Here is a 26051-nt window from a genome sequence, read left to right as displayed (position 1 = left end):
TGCTGGGTTTGCCTCTGTGGCTTGTGCTGCTCTTAGGTGGACGTTGCCTGGTGGAGGAGATTTAGCTGTAGACCTTAACTGTGCAGTACGATGCAGCTGTTGTTGCCTAGGCCAAGCTAGGTTCATAAGATGCAGATATACTGCTGAAAAAGTTAAGGGAACACTTCAATCATACACTGGATCGGTACTGTGACACTGTTTGGCTCTGAGCACAAGTAAAACTTTTGAGGCAAGTGTTTTATTTTGCAAGGACTGTCAGACATTCTGTGAATGTAGTTTGAGAATGGAGAAAAGGGTGGAAGGTTTAAAAAAATGTGTTTTAACAATTCTGGAAAACTGTAAGTGTTCCCTTAATTTTTTTGAGCAGTATATATTGTAGATGGTAGCTGGTTTATAATGTTCTACTGCAGGAGTCCCCAAATAGTTTGGCCCAAGGGCCCAATTAAATCAAACCAAGGGCCAAAGCATCAAGGATTAAACATGTACACACCCGCAAACATTTAAAAATGGAAAAATATTAATCCTAACACTCATGCACATTTCTATATCTAACTCTGACCAAAAACATGTTGCTGTTAAAGAATGTGTTTGTGTTGTATGTATGCTGCTGCTGAGACCTTGAATTTCCCCTGGGGATCAATAAAGTATCTATCTATCTATCTATCTATCTATCTATCTATGTACTGCACCTCTGAAAGCAAATTAGCAACATTGTGAAAATATGATACCTGCCCAAATGATCTTGATGCTGATAGGCTACTAAAAGGATTCTAGTACAGGGCAAAAACCAAAACCTCAGTAAAAGTAGGCTACAGGAATGACCAACATGGAACTATTTCAAAAATCTGAAAATATTTTGCCAATGTCAATGTAAGATGGTGGATGTGAAAACAACCCATACAAAATGAGTTGGCCTACTGTGCCATAGTGTGTTCAGAGATAAGGAGATTACTAAAGATTTTAGAATGGATACTGTTGAATAGTTTGCTAGGTTACAATAGATTTCATTGTTGCTATACCCAAGTCCTTAAACTTTCTATGTTTGGTTCTGCGCAGTGCGCATACATTGCTAGGTAGTTCGTTTTAGAGCACACGTTATTTAACCATGGAATTCATCGTTTATACAAGTTGTCAAAATGAGATGTTTTATTTTGTTCATTCTTTTAGCTTGCTTGACTTTAACACACGCACATAGCTGCTATAAAAGGGAACATAATCAGCTGGAATTTGCTGGTGAATACGTCCGTACAGCTGGCATGTTACGGTAAAGTTAACGTTTCCAGTGTGCTTTTGCATAAGGTGTTTGCCACATTGCTTAAACCAAATTAAATAGTTAGCATTTACCTTGTTAAAGTCACCGTCAGAGTTTTTCCATGCAGAGCGCTGGGTACACACACACACAATAATTTTTTTTTTCCCCTCTCAATAGCACACACTGAGCATCGACACAACTGATAGAAAATAGCTGGTTAGCCCTACACATGGTCTCCACGTTCCAGTAAATGCGGTGCGAGCAGTTTATTAATTAGACTACATTGTTTTTTAATTGGAATAGCCTGACAGAATGCAACGCAAAGTTGGTGGGTTGCTGTGGTGTCCAACGCAACGCAACGTTTTTAGCAGAGCTTTTGTCGGACGCCCCGTTTCTATTTTCTTTCTGTCGCTCGCGTTGCTCTGCTATTTTGAATGGAAATTATGACAGAGAGCATTCAATATGCCACAACAGTTGTTCGTTCGGATGCGGTGAGGATTTCCTGCACACTGGCATACTTGTCCACGCGTGGCAGACACACACAGGTCAGCGCCACTCACTTGTCCCGCGGATGTGGCCGCTATTTGGATAACCCTACAACTGTGTTGTAGATGGTTAACAATATGCAGCTCTATTGTAAATGGTTTGTAATATGCAGATCTATTTAATATTTAACTGCTTTGAAGCTGATGTATAATATTCAGCTATATTGTAGCAGACTCATGATGTACATCTGTAGGCCCTATAAGATTATATTAGAGTACCAGTCTGTAGTTGTATTCTAACTGATTCATAATACAGTATTCAGCTCTGTTGTAGCAGGCTCATACTACTCTATAGGAGTATATTACTGTATATGCAGATGTATTTTAACTGGTTTATAATGTGGGTAGCGGCTGTGCAGCTGCATGAGTGCTGTTGGTATTGAGCTGACCTTTGGTCCTCCAGCGCCTCTCCCGTGTGCTGGTGTGTAGGAGTGCTGGTGTGGTTGAGGTCAGGGCAGTGCAGTCTGATTCAGCTGATCAGTCAGCAGCGGTCACCAACGGTGACCAGCCCCCAGCTGATTCATGTCACCGCTGGACTCAACTAAGGCCTAGTCCACACGTACCAAACCGATCTTTTTTTCCTCCGTCTTCCCTGGAACCGTATCAAGAATATTTGCGTCCAAACGGATCCATCTCAACACGACCCAACACGTTACTTCATACCCCAGGCCTATAGGTGGCACTGTGTCTTTACAGAAATTCACCAAAACTTGCAAAACTTGCGCTTTAAAAACAGACAGAATAGGCTACGGCGAAATGGCTAGTGCAAGGAAACCAGAATTGTTTGTGTGGACTGATGGTGAACTGTCAACTGTAGTCAACTGTAAAACTAATAAACTTTATTTTACGGTTTGTGAAGGGTGCAGCCCTGTCCTTTATTTGGCTAACGCAGGTAGGCCTACTAATCACCTTTACTTTCTTTGGTTGTAGGATAGTCCGTGATTCACATTAGTTTTGGCTATCACCACAATTAGGCTACTAAACGCAAGGCTTACCCAAGTTCTAGGCTATTCTGTCGCCACATTTATAATATTGCTATAAAACCTTCGTTAGTAACAGTCAATACTTTTGCCTGCATCAAATCGTGCTTTCGCATTCAGTGTGCTACCATCGGCTTAACGTGAGTTCTAAGCGTCTTTGTATGCTTATATCTGATTTCACTCGACTGTGAATGCATGTATATATGTTGTAAGACATGTAAAATAAATGAATGACACTGGCACTACGCACAAATTAATGTAGCCTAAACTTACACCACACTTTCCTAATAACTTAAGTTCTCTCGCGTCACTGACAGTAGCTAGAATGCATAAAAAAACACCGGGAAAAACAGTGTTCAGTCATAAGCTAACGGCGCTGCGCAGCATCAGTTGTGATATTTATCTTAACGGAGTGTAATCGTAGGTAATGTCATGTACATGTATGAAAACTAGTATTGTTAGGCAATACTATAAGTGCAAGTCCAGGGCAGCTGAGGTGTGGCGATGACATCATCGATACGCAAGCAGGATGTGCGGTTTCGCTGTCTAAACGAACTCAAACGGGCTACGGTTTCAGATTTCTCCACTCTGGGACCAGGTTTCAGAAAAGTGCGGTTTCGGGCAGTGCGTTTACAGGATTCGTTTGGACGCTCGGCCAAGACGAAGCAAAACCTCTGCGTTTAACCTAAAAAGCGTCTCCGTGTGGACAGGCCCTAATACACTGCAGCCTCCCCCAGAGACCTGTACCCGGGAAACTGTGTGTGCGTGTGCACGCATGACTGTGTGTGCAACTGTGCATGTGTATATGTGTGTGTGTGTGTGTGTGTGTGTGTGTGTGTGTGTGTGTGTGTGCAACCGTGCATGTGTGTGTGCGTGCGTGCGTGGCAACTTTGGTGTGTGTGAGAGAGAGCTTGATTATTGTTTGTGTGTGAGAATGTGAGTGTGAATGTTTGTGTTTGCATGAGCGCACTCATGAGTGCACTGTGTGTGTGTGTGTGCTCGTGTTTGTGTGTGTGTGTGCTCGTGTTGTGTGTGTGTGTGTGTGTGTGTGTTTGTATGTCTGTGTGTGTGTGTGTGTGTGTGTGTGTGGGATTTGGCAGGCCTGTGGTTTTATGGCTGTGTAATGGCAGTGGGGTAAGTAAGGCCTGCTGGGTTCCTAGCGGGCTGTTCCATTGCTGTATCCATAGCATTACTCCACTCACATGCAGCAGCCAAACACACTAATGTGCTGCTCTGCTTAGCTGCTATTCCTCATGCTGCACTCAATTCAATTCAATTCAATTCAAGAATGCTTTATTGGCATGACAAGCTCACTTATATTGCCAAAGCAGTTATACAATAAATCGACACATACACATAACACATAACACATACAGTACATGTCAGTAGATTTTCATAAGAATAAAATAAATGGTAAAAGTAAAATAAAATGCAGTGTATGATGCAGTGTGTGTGTGTGTGTGTGTGTGTGTGTGTCTGTGTGTGTGTCTGTGTGTGTGTTTATTTGTCGATATAGGTCACTCATTGTCCCTCAGGTTGTGGCATGTTGATACATACTGGGCAGCAAGATATGCTTTATCTCCTTCTCCTAATAATATCTTTAATTTTGATATGTCATTAAGTTCATTAAAATGAGGAATTTCTGAGTTAAATTTGTTGAAGAAAAGGTTTCTTGTTTGATTGAAGGATGTACATTGTAGGAGGAAGTGCATCTCTGTCTCAACCTCACCTGTCATGCAGTAACCACATGTTCTGTGTTCTTTTGGTTGCCATGATTTTCTAAGTCTTCCTTTTTCGATTTCCCATTTGTGGTCACTTAGCCTGTACTTGGTTAGGGTCAGTCTCTGTTTTCAATCTCTGACAGTATTAAGATATTCTGCTAATTTATATTCTCGGTTTAGGGCCAGATAGCATTGTAATCTACTTTGATTTTTAGTTTCTTCTTTCCAATATTTCAAATAGGCTTCTTTACATTGTTTCATAATTTGGTTTACTCTGATTGTTTTTTGGAAAACAGTGTTGTTGTGAGACTGATCAGAGTGGGTGTGTGGCAAGGCAGTTAGTCTCTGCAACAACTGATGTAGGGGACTTTTTTCTGGGTTCAGCTCTTGGGTTTGGAGGGCTTTAGAATGAAGGGTGTCTTGTGGGCTGGATTTAAGGTGATTCAGAAAATTGAGTGCTCTTTTGTTGATGTTAATGATTAGTGGGTATCTACCTAATTCTGCTCTACATGCATTTGTTGGTGTTTTTCTCTGTACTTGTAGAATGTGTCTGCAGAACTCAGCATGTAGGGATTCTATTGTGTGTTTGTCCCAGTGAGTATAGCTATGATGACTGAGTGGACCCCATACTTCACTACCATACAGCGCAATGGGCTGGATGACACTATCAAATATTTTAAGCCAGATTTTAATTGGAATTTGGAGATTATAAAATTTTCTTTTAATTGCATTTAGGGCTCTTCGAGCTTTTTCCTTTAGTGCATTCACTGCCATGTAGGGCTGAAATGATTCATCGAGTTACTCGAATAACTCGATTACAAAAATTACTCGAGGCAAAAACCCTGCCTCGAAGCCTCGTTAAATTCCTATGACGCGCACTATACGCGCAGGGATTTTATTGTTCCACACGGACCGTTGTTCGGGAAGCACATCACTAGCGCGTGAATCGTGATACATTCTGAATCATAGATTATGTCTATGTTCTGAATTAGCTGGCGCGATGGCGGAGTCAAGATATCCATAAATGGCAGAGAATGTCTAAAGTTTTCAAGTAAAGTTTTTGGATCATTACATACTCAAAAAAGGAAAAGAACAAGCATCTGAACCGAAAACATGCACTCCATGCTGTTTCACCAAGCGTCAATAAATAAAGTAGGCACTGTGGAAATTGCAGTAAATCGCAAGAGACAATTTCTCACGTTGAGCATAAACAAGTTCGCCAGATGAGGACTGTAAGTCCTCCTTTGGCGCGGTCCTGATCCCCAGCATCACCCATGGGAGTTTGTCGACCCAGTTGCTGTCTTTGAGGCTGGCACGCAGGGCAGCCTTCATTGACCTATGAAAACGTTCACAGAGTCCGTTAGCCTGCGGGTGATATGCAGTCGTGCGGTGGAGTTTCACCCCGAGGCTCTGTGCGACAGCATTCCACAGCTCAGACGTGAACTGCGCGCCTCGTCAGAGGAGATATCCGAGGGGGTGCCGAAACGAGCAACCCAGGCTCCGATAAATGCCCGTGTCATCTCAACAGTCGCCACAGACGTCAGTGGCACAGCCTCAGGCCAGCGGGTGGTCCTGTCAACCATGGTTAACAGGTATGTGAAACCGTGAGAGGATGGCAGAGAGCCGACCAGATCTACATTCACATGGTCAAAATGTGTCTCTCTGGAACCGGGAACAACTCTAGCGGGGCTTTAGTGTGACGGTGTACTTTGGACTGCCTGTGGAGACGTCACACAGGAGCGTGGTGCCAGCATCTCCAAAAACCACGTCCTCGATCTGCAGCCCTGTAGTTGAGGTCCTCAGGAGTTGCACGTCCGGGTCTGTGGTCTGATCTGCAGACATGCGGTGGTAATCAAAGCAAAGATGGACTGCCCCGCCACAGCCCGTGACAGGCAGTCCGCCACGTAGTTGTTCTTACCAGCAACATGTTGCAAGTCTGTAGTGAACTCTGAAATGTAGGACAGATGGCGTTGCTGGCGGGCGGACCACGGCTCAGCCACCTTGGCCATGGCAAAAGTCAGTGGCTTGTGGTCCACAAAAGCAGTAAAGTGTCGACCTTCCAGCAGGGAACGAAAATGTCTGATGGCGAGGTAGAGACCAAGCAGCTCCCGGTTGAAAGTGCTGTACTTACACTCGCTGGGACGCAGCTGACGGTTAAAGAAGGCCAGCGGCTGCCAGGCCCCGCCTACCCACTGCTCGTAGACAGCACCGACAGCGTAGTCCGAGGCGTCCGAGGTGATGGCGATGCAGGCTGTTGAAGAAGGATGCACCAGCATGGTGGCATTCGCCAGGGCTGCCTTAGTGGCAGCAAAAGCCTTGTCCCTGCTCTCTGACCAGTCCACAAGGTGCTTGGGCTTACCTTTCAAGGCCTCGTGCAAGGGCCGCATAAGCTGAGCAGCTCGAGGGATGAAGCGGTGGTAAAAATTCACCATGCCGAGGAACTCCTGCAGGGATTTGACAGTGAGCGGGCGTGGGAACTTTGTTACTGCCTCTACCTTTGATGGGAGAAGGACTGCACCGTCCTTAGTGACTCTGTGTCCCAGGAAGTCAACGGTGGAGAGACCAAACTGGCACTTGGCGGGGTTGACAATTAGCCCGTGTTGGCTAAGTCGCTCAAAAAGTGTTCGGAGGTGCGCCAGGTGTTGAGACTTGGACGTGCTCGCTACGAGGATGTCATCCAGGTACACAAAAAGAAAAGGTAGGTCCCGCAAAACAGAGTCCATGAGGCGTTGAAAAGATTGGGCGGCATTTTTAAGGCCGAATGGCATGCGCAGGAACTCAAAAAGACCGAACGGCGTGATCACGGCTGTTTTGGGAATGTCCAGTGGGTGCACCGGCACCTGATGATATCCCCGGACAAGGTCCACCTTGGAAAAAATCACCTTACCTGCCAGGTGAGCTGAAAAATCCTGTATGTTCGGGACTGGGTATCGGTCAGGTGTCATTGCCTCATTAAGCTGCCGGTAGTCGCCACACGGGCGCCAGCCGCCGCCCGGTTTGGGGACGATGTGGAGGGGTGATGCCCACGGGCTGTCGGATCGACGGACTATACCCAGGCGTTCCATGTTTGCAAATTCAGCCTTTGCAACGGCAAGCTTGGTCGGGTCGAAGCGCCGAGTGCGAGCGTGGACTGGTGGACCAGTAGTGGCGAGATGGTGCTCCACACCATGCTTCACAGCGGATGCAGAGAAAGTGGGCTGAGTGAGCGCTGGGAACTCGGCAAGTAGACGGTGGAAGTCATCTGAGGCTGAGAGCATGCTAGACAGTCGTATGGAGTCAGTCCCGCTGAGCGTGCACGTATAAGAACAAAATTTGACGGCGTCAATCAAACGGCGGTTCTTAACATCTACCAACAGTCCATGTGCACACAGAAAATCGGCTCCGAGGAGGGGAACGGCAACCTTTGCTGTAACAAAGTCCCAGCCAAACCGCTGTCCTCCGAAACACAATTCAACGTACTGTACCTCGTTCCATACGTGCGGATGGGGCTACCATTGGCAGCTTCCATAGGGGGGCCGTGGCTGTCAGTCACCATGTCCAAACGGGATGCAGGCAGGACGCTCCTCTGTGCCCCCGTGTCGCACAGGAAACGACGTCCGGAGATGATGTCACGGATGAAAAGCAGCCTGCCTACGCGGCCTACGCGGCCGACGCTCATGGCCACTACTGAGCGCCAGCCCTGGCATTTCCCGACCCACCGAAACTGCACGGCGAACGACATTTGTTAGCCTTGGGTCCAAACTTGGCATGATAAAAACACAAGCCTGAAGACTGTTGGGGGCCAGAAGACTGCTGCCGACGAGAAGTGGTTGCAGCGATGAGTGTGGAGTCGTCCAGCGTCACAGGAGCGATGTGTGCGGGAAAAAGCGCGGCCACACAATGTCCCTGACTTGCCAGGAAGAATTTGTCAGCCTCTTCAGCCAGCCTCCGACAGTCAGTGATTGCGGTGTTGGCTAGTGCAGCCCTGACTTGGGAAGGCAGCTGACGCAGAAAAAGTTGGATAAAAAGAAAATCGGGTCTGTGCTCACCCAAGAGATCCAGCATATGGTCCATGAGCTCAGATGGTTTGCTGTCACCCAGTCCTTGAAGGGAGAAAAGCCTGCTGGCTCTCTCAGCGTCTGACAGTTCAAAAGTTTTCAACAGGTGGGCTTTGAGTGCTATATACTTCTCAGTTGCCGGAGGGTTTTTAAGAAGACTCACTACTCTGGATGCTGTTGAATTTCCGAGAGCCGACACAACGTAGTAGTACTTTGTTGGATCCGCAGTGATCTCACGCAACGCGAACTGCGCTTCAGTCTGGGCAAACCATGCCGACGCCGACGATTCCCAGAATTCGGGGAGTTTGAGGGTAACAGCGTTCGCGGTCATGGTCGTGTCGTGTCTCTGGATACGTCCAGCAGACTAACGTCGGGGTCACCAGTGTGGTAATTGCAGTAAATCGCAAGAGACAATTTCTCACGTTGAGCACACAAATGCGTGTGTCGTTTATTTTCATAGGAAAAACACTGAAAAATAAAATGGCGCTGTCCAGCAACAAAACAGGCATGGGGCTACACGTCATCACACATTCATAACATTTAAAGGGACCGCAATCCCTGAACAGTTATACTTACATGAAGTAACTACAGACAGAACAAAGTGCTGTGTTTAATATGTTTAATAATATAACGGTGTGTAGAACCACACTTAATAACAAAGGTGAATTATGCCGGTCACATTCACTACAGCACTATCCATCTATCTAGCCTATCTATCATCTATCTACGTAGCCTATAGCCTACATTGATGTTGGCTGATTTTAATCACATACTGTATTTGTAGCGATGTCGTGATATAATGTTTAGCTTTTTATGTTTTTAAGTAGTAAACTTATTCACGTTCAATTGCAAGACAGTATGCCTAAAAAAGAACCCATTTTTATACACGCATGCATGCACCCTCATCTTCCCTCACGCACCGCACGCGTGCATACACACACACACACACACACAGGTTGCTGGGTTACCATAGCAAATAGGCTCACCCCAGAATTTGTTTTTTAGTAGCCTAATGGTAGGCTATTTTTTAGTAGCCTAATGTTAACATTATTTGTTAGTAGCCTAATGGTAAATGCTGCAGGTGTAGAAATCTACATAAAACAGATATTTACTTTGATGTCAAGTCTAGATTACAGCATGAAACTTGTTGTGCATATTAATACATTAAATTGCTTTCCCTCTTCTCCCTCCCAGCACTTCACAACATAGTATGGGCAGCTTTGTTCGCCCAGCTAAGTCATGCACAAGAGGCTGCAATTTTACAGAGAGCATTTTGAACATTATTTAATTGTTGGCACTGGCACTTATAAACACTAAATGGGTAAATTGCAATAAATGGGCTTAGTTTTGGAGCCAAATGTTGGAGTTAGAATAAATACCTCTGTGCCAATTGCTTGATCATTTTACAGCCATGTCATTTTCGTTATGCATTATTTGTTTTGGTTGTTTAAAAATGCAAAAAAAAAAAAATATCCGATTAATCGATCGATAAAGTGCTAGATTAATCGATTACAAAAAGAATCGATAGCTGCAGCCCTACTGCCATGTTAAAACTCCCTGATGCTGTCATTGTTATACCTAGGTAGGTATAACTCATGGTGTGGGGGGTGATAGAATTGTTTATTTTAAATTAGTGTTTGCTTTCTTGGCATTTGGGGTGTTTTTGGAAAATCATTACATTTGTTTTGTCTAGGTTTATCTCTAGGGCCCAGGTCTTACAGTACATTTCTACTATGTCTAACTGTAGTTGTAGACCTTTTTCAGTAGCAGACAGTAGAACCAAGTCATCAGCAAAATTTTTTCTCTCTCTCTCTCTCTCTCTCTTTCTCTTTGTTTCTATCTCTTTGCTCCTTTCTTTCTCTCTCCATCTCTATCTCACCCTCTTTTGCTTTATTTTGCTCTCCCCCTCTCCCTCACTCCATCTCTCCCTCTTTCACTATTTTCTCCTGCATTTGTATCTGTTTACTTTCTAATAATGTCCCTCTCTCTACCTCTCTCTCTCTCTCTCTACCTCTCTCTCTTTCTCTCTGTCTCTCTCTCTCTCTCTCTCTCTTTCTCTCTCGCTCTCACAGGTCCTAGCAGTCATGGCACAAGGGTCCAGAGACCATATTGGTGTGGGCACTGCTAATCCAGACGATGACTCGCCTAACATGATAGTCTACAAAAAGGTAGGAGCTCACCTGTTTAAAACACTTCACGCTACTCTGCCGTACTACACAAGGTCCTGTAATAAGGCTTGTGTTACACTCTGTCTCTCCATATGCCTGTACGTTTCGTTCAGTAAAATAAATTTGTTTCCACACTGTGGGCTGGTGGGGGAAAAAGCACTGATAGGAAGGTAGGCAATCATGTCTCTGTGAATGAGTTGTGCTCACACTGACCTGTGTAGCCTGATTGTCCACGCTGACCGCTGACAGGTACAGTAGGACCCCATGAGGTTTCCAATCTGTCATCATTGCTGTTTGGGATGGTCTCATGGCATTGTGGAAATTGAGGGTACTCTTAAAAGCGTGTTCACAAGCAATGTGACAATGTGTTAGACAGAGGCTTTCCCCTCTGCTTTTGTGTGTGCGTGTGTGTGTGTGTGTGTGTGTGTGTGTGTGTGTGTGTGTGTGTGTGTGTGTGTTTCGGTGTCCTTCTCCTCCACTCTGCTGTGTGTGTGTGTGTGTGTGTGTGTGTGTGTGTGTGTGTGTGTGTGTGTGTGTGGGTGTCCTTCCTCCGCTCTGCTACTGCTTCTCTGAGGAAACAGTTTGCTGCTTGTTTGGCTCAGGGTCCACAAATCCAGCGCATCATTTTTATAACACAGAAGTCCAGGTCTCGAGTCTTTATCCGTGTTAACATTAAAAATAAAACAAAGACAATACATTTTTTACAACACAGAAGTCCAGGTCTCGAGTCTTTATCCGTGTTAACATTAAAAATAAAACAAAGACAATACATTTTTTACAACACAGAAGTCCAAGTCTCGAGTCTTTATTCATGTTAAGATTAAAAATAAAACAAAGCCAAGACTCCCCGAAAGTAAGCAGACCCAGAATACTCAACATTCATGACAGATTAGTGCTTGTTGTCACTTTCTGTGGTTGGGTTAGCGGTTGTTATCATTCTCTGTAGTTCGTTTAGTGCTTCTTGTCATTCTCTGTGGTTGGGTAAACGCTTGTTGTCACTCTCAGTAGTTGTGTTAGCGGTGTTAGCCATGACACAGACTGACAGAGTGTGTGTTTGTGTGTGGCATCTGTTGGAGAGCGTGTGTGGAGTCTGGTAGGAAGTGAGGGTGAGTGTAGGCTCTGGAGGAGTGTGTGTGTGTGTGTGTGTGTGTGTGTGTGTGTGTGTGTGTGTGTGTGTGTGTGTGTAGGTGTAGGTGTAGGTGTGTAGATGTGGGGGAGAGAGTGGATCTGTGTGAGAGTGTGTGTGTGTGACGGAAGAAAGCGTGTGTGTGTGTGTGGAGTGGTCTGATGAGATGTCCAGTGCTCTCCAGTAGCTACGATGAGTCAGAAAACACATCAGACATGTGCTCATGACAAGGACATCTGGAGAGGAGAGGAGGAGGGGAGAAGAGGAGAGGAGTGGAAGAGGAGAGGAGGAGAGGAGTGGAGGAGGAGAGGAGAGGAGGAGAGGAGAAGAGGAGAGGAGTGGAGGAGGAGAGGAGAGGAGGAGAGGAGAGGAGTGGAGGAGGGGAGAGGAGGAGAGGAGAGGAGGAGAGGAGGAGAGGAGAGGAGTGGAGGAGGAGGGGAGAAGAGGAGAGGAGTGGAGGAGGAGAGGAGAAGAGGAGAGGAGAGGAGTGGAGAGGAGGAGAGGAAAGGAGGAGAGGAGGAGTGTGGAGAGAAGAAGAGCAGGGGAGTGGGATGAGGAGTGGAGGAGCATTTGTGTAAAGATTGAACCCATACACTGTATATCAGAAATACATATAATGAGAGGGCAGAGAGAAATGAGAGAGAGAGGGGGAGAGAGAGAGAGAGAGAGAGAGAGAGAGAGAGAGAGAGAGAGAGAGAGAGAGAGAGAGAGAGAGAGAGGGAGGGGGGGGGGACTTGATGAGATTTGATTTGATTGCTGCCACCCTGCAGAAATGGACAACCATCTGTGTGAGTTTGACAAAAAAAAACAGCCATTCAGTAAATACTTGGGGGGGAGAAAACCTAATGACAGCTTATGACATCAAGCCAGAAATGCAGAGACAATGTGTGATCTGGCAAATGTGTGTTTGTGTGTGTGCATGTGTGTTTGTGTTGGCCTGTGGTGTGTCAACAGCACATGACGGGCCGTCTCTTCACACCTGTAAGGAGTGTGTGTGTGTGTGTGTGTGTGTGTGTGTGTGTGTGTGTGTGTGTGTGTGTGTGTTTTGTTGCATGGCCGGCTTCTGAGCCTAATTTAGATGCCATTGCGTGACAGGTGTGTGTGTGTGTGTTTGTGTGTGTGTGTGTGTTAAGTGATGAGTGTGTGAGGCTTCCATTTCTCTGCCTATTTCTCTCGCCAAGGTTATGTTTGGTCACGGGGAAGGAGAGCCTGAGTCAAGATAAAAAGAAAAAGTGTATTTTGCGTTTCTGAAAAAGTGTATTTTGCTCTAGTGAACAGGTCTCCAGTAAGTTGCTCTAGTGAACAGGTCTCCAGTAAGTTGCTCTAGTGAACGTGTCTCCAGTAAGTTGCTCTAGTGAACAGGTCTCCGGTAAGTTGCTCCAATGAGCAGATCTGCTGTGAGTTGCTCTAGTGAGCAGGTCTGTTTGTGAGCTGCTGCTCTAACTAGACAAGGGAATAGTTAGGGTTTAAGTATCCTTCCAGGCTGACAGGAGATGGCATTGGTCATCCCATCTTACGTGGACCACACTGAATCAGACCCTAATTAGTGCCAACCTAGGAATCCGGAGCAGATAGCTACTGACGCAGGGGTTGCACCCATGCAGAACAGTGAAACACTGAAAAATCATAATATTCTCTAAACCCACAGTCACACACAGATATACACAGGGAGAGTAGGAACAGAATGAAATAACAACAGTCATCTCATATGTGGAAGAACGCATAACAGAAACATCAGGACATGCTGTAACTTCCTTATGAATATAGTTGTGAATCCTGCTCTCTCAGCTGACAGCAGAGTGGTGTGGTGTACTTTATCTTCCAGCACTGCTGGGTTGAGCCGTTTGGGTGCTGGCGAAAAGCGGAACTGAATTATGGTGAATTAACCTTGTCCTGTCGCCATGGTAGTAACATAACAGCGCAGGAGATGAGTAGAGCACACCAGAGTCATGGCATTTGGAACAGGAAAAATAAGGTTTGGACTGGCATTTGGAACTGGAAAAATAAGATTTGGAATGACATTTGGAACTGAAAAAAATAAGATTTGGAATGGTTTTTGGAACTGGAAAAATAAGGTTTGGAATGGCATTTAGAACTGGAAAAATAAGGTTGTAATATGTGAGGAGAGAGAGAGAGAGAAAGAGTGAGTGAGTGAGTGAGTCAGTCAGTCAGTCATATACTGTAGTCATTCAACCATACAGCCATAGCACTATGCAACCTTTCAACTATTTTATACAACCATACAGTGATACAGCCATACAGTCATCCAGCCTTACGGTCATCCAGCCAGGAGAGGAGAACCAGAGTGGCAGCTATTTTTTCCCTGGAACCTTGTTCTTAATTGTTATCTGTAATTGCGCAAAGGAAGCTTTTTGACGCATGGAATGTAATGTACGCTACGGTGACGTTTCCGCACTATGTACATTATTGAGGTTCATTGTGACTTAAAGATACTGTAATAGCGCCCTCTGATAGGAAACACTGGGTATAAGGTCATAGGTCAAGTGGTGCCTATCTAGGGTTCGTGTGAAATCGCCATTATCATGTTGAAGAAGAGCTTTTGGCTCGAAACGTCCATGGGGCGATTAAAAGTTTTATAAGGAGCTGTGAGTGCTGTCCTTTTTCTACACATTCCCTGGAACCCTTTTACTTGGTCCATGACCAGACACTCTTCAGCTCCCTCTCTCGTTGTGTCCCCCATGTCTGTGATTAGTTGGGTATGGTGCAGCAGCGGTTACGTCACTGACTGACAGTCGGTTGACCCAGGTTCAATTCCCGCCATTATGAGTCTGTGTCGCGTTGGATAAAAGTGTCTGCTAAATATCAGTCAACTTGAATGTCATATCCATTTTGCTATTTTGACATTAATATGCATAATCATAATATTATTCTTTAGTCATTCTATAATTATTCTTTAGTGGTTTTGAATATATATGGTAATTACTGTAGTATGGATTTGAAAGTGTATGCCTGTTTACTCTTAGTTTTACGGTAAGAATGAGTATATACATTACCGTACAAAAGTTTGGAGTCGCTTAGAAATGTCCTTGTTTTCATCATAAATGTTTAAAGAAAGTGTCGGAAGTGCGTACAAACGGGACCAACTGTTAACTCGTTCCACGGCCTTAGTTTGGGTACATTGAACTTTAACATTAAAGGTGCTCTAAGCGATGCTCTAAGCGATGCCATGCTAACCATCCTCTAGCTGTCTGTCAACCGGAGGGTTGCAGGTTTGAATCCCGACCAGTAGGAAGCGGCTGAAGTGCCCTTGAGCAAGGCACCTAACCCCTCACTGCTCCCCGAGCGCCGCTGTTGTAGCAGTAAACTCACTGCGCCGGGATTAGTGTGTGCTTCACCTCACTGTGTGTTCACTGTGTGCTGAGTGTGTTTCACTAATTCATGGATTAGGATAAATGCAGAGACCAAATTTCCCTCACGGGATCAAAAAAGTATATATACTTATATACTGATACACTGTAAAAAACGCGATTTCTGACAGCCCAGGCTCCAAAAACGGCAACAAAAACAACCTGGGCAAACCTAGCCCATAAAAACATAACAAACTCTGCGCGTTTAGGAGAGTTTCAATTGCACGGGAGCAGCACGGGAGGGAGGGGGAGGAAGTAGTGAGCTAGCTCTCTGTTTTGTTTGAAATTCAACAGAAGTGATGTTACCCAGCATCGCTTAGAGCACCTTTAATCTGCGTGTTGGCTGGATCCTTCCCCAACATCTGTGTCCAGCATCCTCTGGCCCCTCTCCTCTGGCCCCTCTCCTCGTCCACCTGTGATCTCTGATCTGGGCTGTGTTTGTGTGTGTGTGTGTGTGTGTGTGTGTGTGTGTGTCTTTGTGTCATTGTGTCTGTATGTGTGTATGTGTGTGTGTGTGTGTGTGTGTGTGTGTGTGTGTGTGTGTGTGTGTGTGTGTATCATACTAACAGCCTACCACTTCGGCTGCAGTCGGTGTACTATGTAACAGATGACAGAATGTGTGTGTGTGTGTGTATGTATGTGCTTGGATTAATGAGGCCAGACTGCAAGGGATGTGACATAGTATACAGAGGGGGGGCATAAAAAGCCTTTATTAGGGGCAATAGCAGCAGAATGGTCAAGCGGAATGGTCAAGTGCAGGTCCTCATTGGTGTACTGTTTCACAGGGGATGTACACGCATATGCATGCAAACACACACACACACACACACACACACACACACACACACACACCCCACACACACACACACACACACACACCCCCACACACACCCACACACACACACACACACACACACACTCATACACATGTCTTTACAGTCCCTAAGGCCTGGCTGTGTTATTTAAAGTGTGGCGTGGCCACTGGCTAGATGGGGGGCACTGTCCTGCTCTACTCTCCTCTACCCTACTGCCCAGGGAAACACAGCTAAGCTCAGGCATGGCCAGCTCGCCGCTAACAAAAGACTACTCATCAACTATTAATAAACAAGTCCCACCCAGGGCTAACTGATAAATAACTACGTGTGTATGTGTCTGTCTGTGTGTGCATCTTTGTTGGGTCCTTCTCTCTCACTGTGTGAGTGTGTGATAGCGAGTATGTAACTACCTCCGTGTGTGTGTGTGTGTGTGTGTGTGTGTGTGTGTGTGTGTGTGTGTGTGTGTGCCTCAGGCGGTGTGAAGGCATTGGTCCATTAAAGAGGAAACACTCCGGATGGCATTCTAATTTCCCCTCCTCTCCTGTCTCCTCCTCCTGCTTATTGCTGTTTAACTATGAATGAGGCTCTAGAGCCTCCATCTGCTGACGGAGGTTCAGTCTGGGACCACGCCACTGTCCCCACCTCTCTTTTATTCATGCCAGCACATTTATTTTCATTAGGACATAGTTTTATCTCTCACTTTTTCTTTATCTCTCTCTCTCTCTCACTCACTCACTCACTCACACACACACACACACACACACACACACACACACACACACACACACACACACACACACACACACACACACACACGCACACATATTGCCAGACAAGGAAAGAAGCACCAGAAGAGGAAGAGGAAGACGAGGATGCGAGTGAGATGGAGAAATGAAAACCACAGATTCTCCCCCTGCTCTTCTCCTCTCCTCTCCTTCCCTCTCATCTCTCCTCTCCTCTCCTATCTTCTCTTCTCTCCTCCTCTCCTCTCCTCTCCTCTCCTCTCTCATCTCCACTCCTCTCATCCCTCTCCTCTCCTATCTCCTCTCCTCTCTTCTCTCCTCTCCTCTCCTCTCCTCTCCTTTCCTCTCTCCTCTCATCCCTCTCCTCTTCTCTCCTCTCCTCTCCTCTCCTCTCCTATCCTCTCCTCTCCTCTCCTCTCTCTTCTCTCCTCTCTTCTCCTCTCCTCTCCTCTCCTCTCCTCTCTCCTCTCCTCTCCTCTCCTCTCCCCTCCTCTCCCCTCTCCTCTCTTCTCCCTTCCTCTCTCCTCTCCTCTCCCCTCCTCTCCTCTCCTCTCCTCTCCTCTCCTCTCCTCCTCTCTCCTCTCCTCTCCTCTCCTCTCCTCCTCTCTCCTCTCTGCTCCTCTCCTCTCCTCTCCCCTTCTCTCCTCTCCCCTCCTCTCTCCTCTCCTCCTCCTTTTCTGTCCTCTCCTTCTCTCTCCTTCTCTCATTCTCTCTCCTCCCCTCCTCTCCTCTCCTCTCCTCTCCTCTCCCCTCCTCTCTCCTCTCCTCTCCTCTCCTCTCCCCTCCCCTCTCCTCCTCTCCTCTCCCCTCCTCTCCCCTCCTCTCCCCTCCTCTCCTCTCCTCTCCTCTCCCCTCCCCTCTCCTCCTCTCCTCTCCTCTCCTCTCCTCTCCTCTCCTCCTCCCTTTTCTCTCCCCTCATTGGCCTTCTGCAGATGGGTTCCTACCCCAGTATCTGCTCTCCCCCATCTCCCTGCCTGCAGGGCAGAGTCCGTGATGGAGGCAAACCGTAGCTCTATTTTGGATGATTTATTTCTTGCCTGCGGGTATGCGTTTGAGTGTGTGAATGTGTGAGTGTTAGAATGTGTGTGTGTGCGAGTGTGTGCGAGTGTGTCAGTATGTGAGTGACTGCTGCGAGCTACTCTCCATCCTGACCTCTTCGACGAATCAAACAGAGCCAAGCCAACACCTGGTAGCCACCACTGTCAGTGGCTGTGAATGACTCGCTGCTAACAGCTGGCTGGAACTCCTCTGGCCTCTCAGCCTTCTCTCTCTCTCTCTCTCTCTCTCTCACACACACACACACACACACACAGCAGCTTCTCATTCTCTTCTCTCACACACACTGCCCCTCCTGTCCTCCCCTTGCCACTGTCCCTCCCAGCCCTCCAGATGGGGCAGCTGCACTCACACCGGCCATCGCTGCTGTCCACGCTCTGCCCTTTAAATGCCCCTACGCTCTGCCCTCTAAATACCCCGACACTCTCTCTTTGCCCTCTAAATACCCCCACACCCCCACACACACCTCTCTCTCTCTCTCTCTCTCTCTGCCCCTCTAAATACCCCCACACCCCCACACACACTCTCTCTCTCTCTCTCTCTCTCTGCCCTCTAAATACCCCCACACCCCCACACACACTCTCTCTCTCTCTGCCCTCTAAATACCCCACACTCTCTCTCTCTCTCTCTCTCTCTCTCTCTCTCTCTCCTCTAAATACCCCACACACCCCACACACACACACTCTCTCTGCCCTCTAAATACCACCATGAACTGCCTCAAGTTTCAAAACAATTCCTGTCTTTGGGGAACCGACTCCTCTTTTAAAAGCATTGATGTAGTACTGTAGACTAGAGTAGTTAGGACTAGGAGAGTGAACTGACTTCACCCTCGCAAACCAAACCTGCACAGTCAGTTGTCAGCTCCCACCAGAGGAAGTTGCCTCATCAAAGACGAGAGGGTCTCTAATGCTGGGTTCCTGTTGAAGCGATTCATCCAGCCAAAGCTGTTGTTTCCACTCGTATGAAGCGTTTGAAGCTTAGCTGGCTCTTCTGTACTCCTGATGCAAACATGATGAAAGATGTGGGGTTTTTTTGTATCATTATTTTGGTTATGGGGTTTTTTTAGTTTCCGGGAATATAAAAAGTGAATATAAAAAACATCTGAAGGCAGTTGATGCACTCTTTTATTTTTTGTTGCTGCTTTTGACCAGTAAACAAGTGAATGGGAACATTTAGATGAGTTTCTCAAAGCTCTTCCCCGAGAGTGAGAACTAAACGCAGCGAGTTCACACCCCTCTTGTCCCCGCGTCGCCTCCTGTCAGAGTGACTTTGCCAGTGGTGATAGAAATGCCCTGAACGCTGCTCAGCAGTCCTGGTGACAGGGCGCATTAGGGGCGCCAGGCAGAGAGATGGGCACAGACTGGCATGGGCGGGCACCACTGCCGATCAGGTCATGGCATAGCCTCCGAGCGCAACCTTCTTTTACTCTCTGCCTTCTCTGAATGGGGAGAGGAAACGCTGCGGAGTGTGTGCTTCCCTCCAGCAAAGTGTGTGTGTCTGTGTGTGTGTGTGTGTGTCTGTGTGTGTGTGTGTGTGTGTGTGTGTGTGTGTGTGTGTGTCTGTCTCTGTCTCTGTCTCTGTCTCTGTCTCTGTGTCTGTGTCTGTGTCTGTGTGTGTCTGGGTCTGTGTGTGTGTGTGTGTGTGTGTCTGTGTGTGTGTGTGTGTCTGTGTGTGTGTGTGTCTGTGTGTGTGTGTCTGTGTCTGTGTCTGTGTGTGTGTGTGTGTGTGTGTGTGTGTGTGTGTGTGTGTGTGTCTGTGTCTGTGTCTGTGTGTGTGTGTGTGTGTGTGTGTGTGTCTGGGTCTGTGTGTGTGTGTGTGTCTGTGTGTGTGTGTCTGGGTCTGTGTGTGTGTGTGTGTGTCTGTGTGTGTGTGTGTCTGTGTGTGTGTGTGTGTGTGTGTGTGTCTGGGTCTGTGTGTGTGTGTGTGTGTGTGTGTGTGTGTGTGTATCTGTGTGTGTCTGTATTTGTGTTTGTGTGTGTGTCTGGGTCTGTGTGTGTGTGTGTGTGTGTCTGTGTGTGTGTGTGTGTGTGTGTCTGGGTCTGTGTGTGTGTGTGTGTCTGTGTGTGTGTGTGTCTGTGTGTGTGTGTGTGTGTGTGTGTGTGTGTGTCTGTGTCTGTGTCTGTGTGTGTGTGTGTGTGTGTGTGTGTGTGTGTGTGTGTGTGTGTGTGTGTGTGTGTGTGTGTGTGTGTGTGTCTGTGTCTGTGTGTGTCTGTATTTGTGTTTGTGTGTGTGTCTGTGTGTGTGTGTTGAATTCCAGTACAGAGTGTGTGATGTGTTTCCCTCCGGCATATGGCAGTACAGAGCTGAAGCCACAGTGTGAACAACTCAGAGTGACACACTTCAGCAACACAGACACACACACACACACACACACACACACACACACACACACACACACACACAATCTTCCTGATACACTCTGTGAATAAACAACAGCCACAATATGCAAAAAACAGCACTCCAAATGATCCATATCAAATCTGGATGCTAGAGACAGCAGTAATGCAATAAATGGTCTTTTGTTCCTCTGAAATGGAATGGAAGCAAATAAAAAAATAGACTGGCTATAGCGATGGCTTTATGGATTACGCGGGCAACGTTGATATAAAGCTTAATCTATATGGGCAATGGGCCGAAGCATGGATGAATTGAATGTGTGGATGGATTGAATGTGTGGATGGATTGAATGTGTGGATGGCGGTTTGCATTTATTAGGCCTCGCTTGCACACTGATGAGGCCTTGATCACTTTGACTGATGACTGAGTCGCCATAGCGACGAAGCAGCGTAGCTGATAAACAAACAAACAAAGACACATTCTCTCACAGAGCATGTCAGAGCCCATCTGTCTGAAGGGAACTTAAAAGGCTGCTCTGCAACTTGCACATGATCATTAGAAGTGAGGAAATTTTCTTCCAAAACACAGGCAGAGTTTATATAGCAAGATGCCAGTGGAGATGTGCAACTTTGTATGTCTCTTACAGGGATATATACAGAGAGTCCATTAGTTGAAGTTAATGTTATTGTCAGTTTACTGACAATAGACCCTTTCTATCTGTTCCTAAAGGGTTTCCGGTTGAAACGTTTAAAACCAGAGCAGATACTTTGAAATGAAAATGAATCGGACTTTAGCGTAGCGCAAATGTCTACTTTAATACTTTTTTTTATTTAATCTTTGTTGGTCTCCAAGTTACCATTAGCTTAATGTTGTTTTCTGTGCCACCAGAAATGCTTTGGGAACGCACATATTTGTTTATGCTGTAGAAAGGGTCTGCAGAAGCTGTCTGTAGACTGAGGTGTGTGTGTGTGTGGAAGCTGTCTGTAGACTGAGGTGTGTGTGTGTGTGGAAGCTGTCTGTAGACTGAGGTGTGTGTGTGTGGAAACTGTCTGTAGACTGAGGTGTGTGTGTGTAGAAGCTGTCTGTAGACTGAGGTGTGTGTGTGTGTGGAAGCTGTCTGTAGACTGAGGTGTGTGTGTGTGGAAGCTGTCTGTAGACTGAGGTGTGTGTGTATAGAAGCTGTCTGTAGACTGAGGTGTGTGTGTGTGGATGCTGTCTGTAGACTAAGGTGTGTGTGTGTGGAAGCTGTCTGTAGACGGAGGGGTGTGTGTGTGTGTGCAATGCTGTGCTGGTTGCAGATGAGATCAGTGTTCGGAGGGAAATGCGCTGTGAGAGAGAGAGGATACGGTCTCGCGTGGGTGTTCACGCTACTCTGCTCCAGTGTGTGGGAGGATGATCTTATTTACTAATCCAAACCTTGAAAATAAACTCGTCAATCTGCATCGTGGAAATCGTGTGTGTATGTCTGTGTGTGTTTTTGCAGGTCTCTATGTATTCATATTTGTATTTGTGTGTGTGTGTGTGTGTGTGTGTGTGTGTGTGTGTGTGTGTTTGAGCTCTACTGTATGTATTCATATTTGTGTGTGTGTGTGTGTATGTGTGTGTGTGTGTTTCTATGTGTTATACAGTATGGCTATGCTTGTGTGTGTGTGTGTGTGTGTGTGTGTTTTTCTTTGTGTGTGTGGATACATATATTATACAGTATGGCTATGCAGTAGGCAGTCACACACACTTTTATACAGATACATCCTCACTCACTTAAACACACACACACACACACACACACACACACACACACACACACACACACACAGAGGGTCATGCCCACGTCATCAGATAGGCCAGTTTAAGTGGCAGATTGGCAGAGGTGCATGTGCCAGGGGAATATTAAGCGTTCTGGCCGAGTGAGCTGTGACGCCTGAGAGCTGCTGACAACCAGACCTCACCCTGACTGAGAGACTCCAGGCCACCACGCACACACACACACACACACACACACACACTCTAGGCCACCACACACACACACATACACACACACACACACACACAGTCCAGGCCACCATGCACACATACACACACACACACACACACACACATACAGACACACACACATACACACACACCAGGCATGGAAGAGGAAGCAGGAGGAGAGGAGCGGAAGAGAAGAAGAGCAGAGAGAACAGAGATAGGGGGAAAGAGAAAGAGAGAGAGAGTGTCTGTGTGTGTGTGTGTGTGTGCATGAGTGTGTGTTTGTGTGTGTGTGTGTGTTTATGTGTTTGTGTGTGTTTGTGTGTGTTTGTGTGTATGTGTGTGTGTGTGTGTGTGTGTGTGCATGAGTGTGTGTCTGTTTATGTGTTTGTGTGTGTGTGTGTGTGTTTGCATGTGTTGTATAGCCCTGGAGGTACAGTGTGTGTGCTATGGAAATGTGTGTACCCCGCGTTGTGCTCTGTAATTCCTTGTCCCTTACGTGTTTGCTGTTAGCACTCGCCATCTGCATGTACCCATGAATAGTATATAGCAGCCCGCGCTGTGGCCGTGGCTGTGTGCGGACATCATTAACACCCCCACGGGTTGAGCCAGCGGCCACCACACACCTGGCGTCCTTTCATATTCATACCTGTCCGCCAGCTCACGTCAGCACCCCAGGTGTGCTTACCTCTGGGCTTCCTCAGGTAACATGCCACAGGATGGACACGTTCATTCTAGAATTCTACAGTAGAATCCCAGTATTCTAGAAGTAAACCTCACAAATCGCTTCCTCCTTCTCTAGAATTCACATTAGAACCTCGTCATTGACTTTTGTCATGACTTTACCTAGTTCTGTCCTTGTATACACAGAGGTGGTGGTCGTTTGGACACAATGCCTGAACAGCATGTTGAATTTACATTCAGTAAATGTAATGTAAATGTAAATGTATTCAGTAAATTCAAGTCATTCAGTCATATATTTAAAGACACATTTAAAGGATATCTTATTTTAATATTGTATTGCGTGGCATCTTATGTTGTCACGCAATACAACATTTATATTTATTTTATTATTATTATTATTATTATTATTATTATTATTGTATTAATTTTATTTTTATTATTATTATTATATATCTACCTTATAAATGTGTGTGTGTGTCGGGGGGCAGGGGTTATGGGTGGTAGGGCACAGGGTTGAATGTATGTTTGTACCGAAAACTTGAGAAATGAGTCCCAGTTTCCCCATCATATTCAAACTTTTGTCCACTGAGCTGTGTCCTGAGTGTCCTGCAGCCATGTCTCAGCTTTCAGATGCCTCAGAGCGTCCTGTGGCAACGCCTTGATCTTTATGTCCTGCGTTGGCGCTGCACTGCTTTTGGATGCCTCTGAGTGTCTGAGCTGGTTTGCTGCTCTTCATGAAATAATGAGGCGTCTGGCCCGGAGCGGTGTTAGATATTTAACTGCACATCTGTTCTCTGATTCCCCTCACACACTCCATTCATCATCCTACGACAGCGCCTCTCTGTTCACATGCTCTGTAGCAGATGGGCGAGCAGAGTGTTACTGAACTCGTCTCTGTGCTGTGTGATGAAATCCTTCTTATTTCTCTGCTCTTCGTCTGTCGATGGAACTCTTCGCTTCGAAAGAGAGAGAGAGAAAGTGGGTAAGACAAGGATAAGTCCTGAGTTACTTTGGGCCGGCAGACATCCACTGCGGAGTTATACAGTACAGTATGTGCTGACCTTTCACAACGAGCGATAATGTCACCGGCCGACAATCCGTCGACCCGAGTTTCATCCCTGAATCGTCGTCGTTTCGAGTTCATGTCGCTTTGGATAAAAACGTCTGCTAAATATCAGGCAACTTTAAGTTCAATTCAATCAAGCTCCTCCCCTGAGGTGGCATCCAGAGCTGATGTACAGGAAATGAGTGCTGTGGTGGTAGGGAGTGGTTGTGGGGAGAGACTGTGTAACCTGCATTGTGTTGAACCTGCACGATTCAGCCCTGCACACGCCCAGACTCGAACCCGCGAAACAGCAGCACCTCGGATCGGGAGGCCAGCGCGCTAACAATTGATCCAATAGCCCAGGCTACTGGCTTGCATGCCAGCAGCACTCTTGAGGCGTCGGGGAGTGAGGTTTACCAACGTTCCACAAGCACAGCTAAGCTAGCTGGCATCCGTTACAACTGCAAACAATAGATCATTAAACTTTGAGATGAAGTCACAGGGACCCTTCAGTTGGAGAGTGTAATTCAAAAGGCTACTGTTTTTGAGCTTCTCTGAGATCCCCATTTTATTTTAATTTTTTAAAGGTCCTTGTTTCCTTGTTTGGTTTTGTGTATTCATAGGCAATGAATCTGCTACCCATGCTTGGACCCCGTGGTTAAGAGGGGGTCTTAGGACCCAGGAGTCTGTCGCTGAAACTTTATCAGAGACACTGTTCACACTCACCCTCCTCTAAGTGGCCATGTGCCACTCGTGTTGTTTGCCAGCAGGAGCAGGAGGAGGATTGCTAAACATCCCCCGCCACAGCCCTCTTAGCCAGCGTGCTACATACACACACACACACACACACACACACACACACACACACACACACACAGCCCTCTTAGCCAGCGTGCTTGTGTGCAGGGAGGATAGAGAGGGAGAGGGAGAGGGAGAGGGAGACAGACAAGTATGTCTCTGCTGAAATGGCTGCACAAAAATAGATGCGCGTGATGGGCATAATTGTGCATCTGGAGGGTGAGAGTGTAGGAGGAGACTGAAGTGGTAGTTGAAAAATACTTTTGTTTGGGGTTTTGTCCTTTTTCCTTTTGGGGGAAGAGAGGGAAGATATTACCTGTTTAGCTGTGATCATCATCATCATCATCATCATCTTTCTATCACATTACAGCAACTTATTAACTTACTGTACTTACTTACCTTGTTTATGTTGTGCCGTTACAGTTTTTCTCGATCGTTTTGATGCTTGTGTCAACTCTGACATCACGTTCTCAAAACAGTTAACACCCGTAATAAGACAAGTTACCTGCCCCCCTCTCTGCTACCTTCCTCTCCAGTAACACGCCGGCTAAATATGCTAAATATGCTAATCCCCTCTGCACTGACCGCGCCAACGGCGACTGGAGGAAGAGAGAGAGAGAGAGAGAGAGAGAGAGAAAGAAAGAGAGAGAAATGGAGAGAGAGACAGAGTGAGAGAGACAAAGAGAGAGATAGCGTGAAAGTAAAATGGAGAGAGCGAGAGAGTGAAAGTGAAATGGAGAGAGAGAGACAAAGACAGAGAGAGAGAGGGGGAAAGACAGAGAGAGAGAGAGAGAAAGCATGAAAGTGAGAGGGGGAAAGGGAGAGAGAGAAAGAGAGGAAGAGGGAAAGGAAGAGAGAGAGAGAGCTGCTTTTGCGGGTGGGTGTTGGAGGAGCTCGTTAATGAGTCTGTGTGATTAGAGGCCGGGATGAATCACTGCGCACACAGAAGCCGAGCAGAACGCCAATCCCCACTCGGCTGCCGGGTTCCGCGGGGTCTCTGAAAAGCAGTGGGAACCTGAAGCGCACAGGCTACGGAGGAACAGCGGAACAGCAGGACGCATTAAGGGCCTTGATCAGCATGCATGCCGCTAATTAGCCAGCCCCTCTCCCAGCCAAGTTTGAAACAATGATCTGACTCACACACCCCACCCCCATCATCTTCACACTTCTCCCGTCTGTGTGTGTGTGTGTGTGTGTGTGTTTGTTTTGCAGTCATGTTTCATATGTGGAGTGTGTGGGTCTCATCATAAGGCTCTCTCCACACACACACACACACACACACATGCACACACCCCTCCTCTAAAGAGATTAGTTGTTTGTTATGGGCCGTGATGCGATGACTTACCTTGGCAAACGGTCAGCTTATGAGTCCACCCTTGCCTGTGTGGGGGCACGCAGTGCAGCTGAG

At 46.6% G+C, this 26051-nt stretch overlaps 1 protein-coding gene across 2 annotated transcripts in view; it reads left to right on the top strand.

Annotated features, from left to right (window-relative positions):
- Window positions 1-26051, top strand: part of LOC121693554 (regulator of G-protein signaling 6-like) — a 77011-nt gene that overhangs the window by 3604 nt on the left and 47356 nt on the right. For both annotated transcript variants that reach the window (XM_042073082.1, XM_042073081.1), the window contains exon 2: window positions 10608-10703. In XM_042073082.1, the coding sequence (XP_041929016.1) occupies window positions 10620-10703 (84 nt within the window). In that variant the 5' untranslated portion in view covers window positions 10608-10619. The remainder of the gene's footprint in view (window positions 1-10607; window positions 10704-26051) is intronic.

The sequence above is a fragment of the Alosa sapidissima genome, chromosome 19 (assembly GCF_018492685.1).
Source record: "Alosa sapidissima isolate fAloSap1 chromosome 19, fAloSap1.pri, whole genome shotgun sequence".
Taxonomy (NCBI): Eukaryota; Metazoa; Chordata; class Actinopteri; order Clupeiformes; family Clupeidae; genus Alosa; species Alosa sapidissima.
Note: the sequence above shows the minus strand (reverse complement) of the source record. Positions and strands in the feature narration are given on the sequence as shown.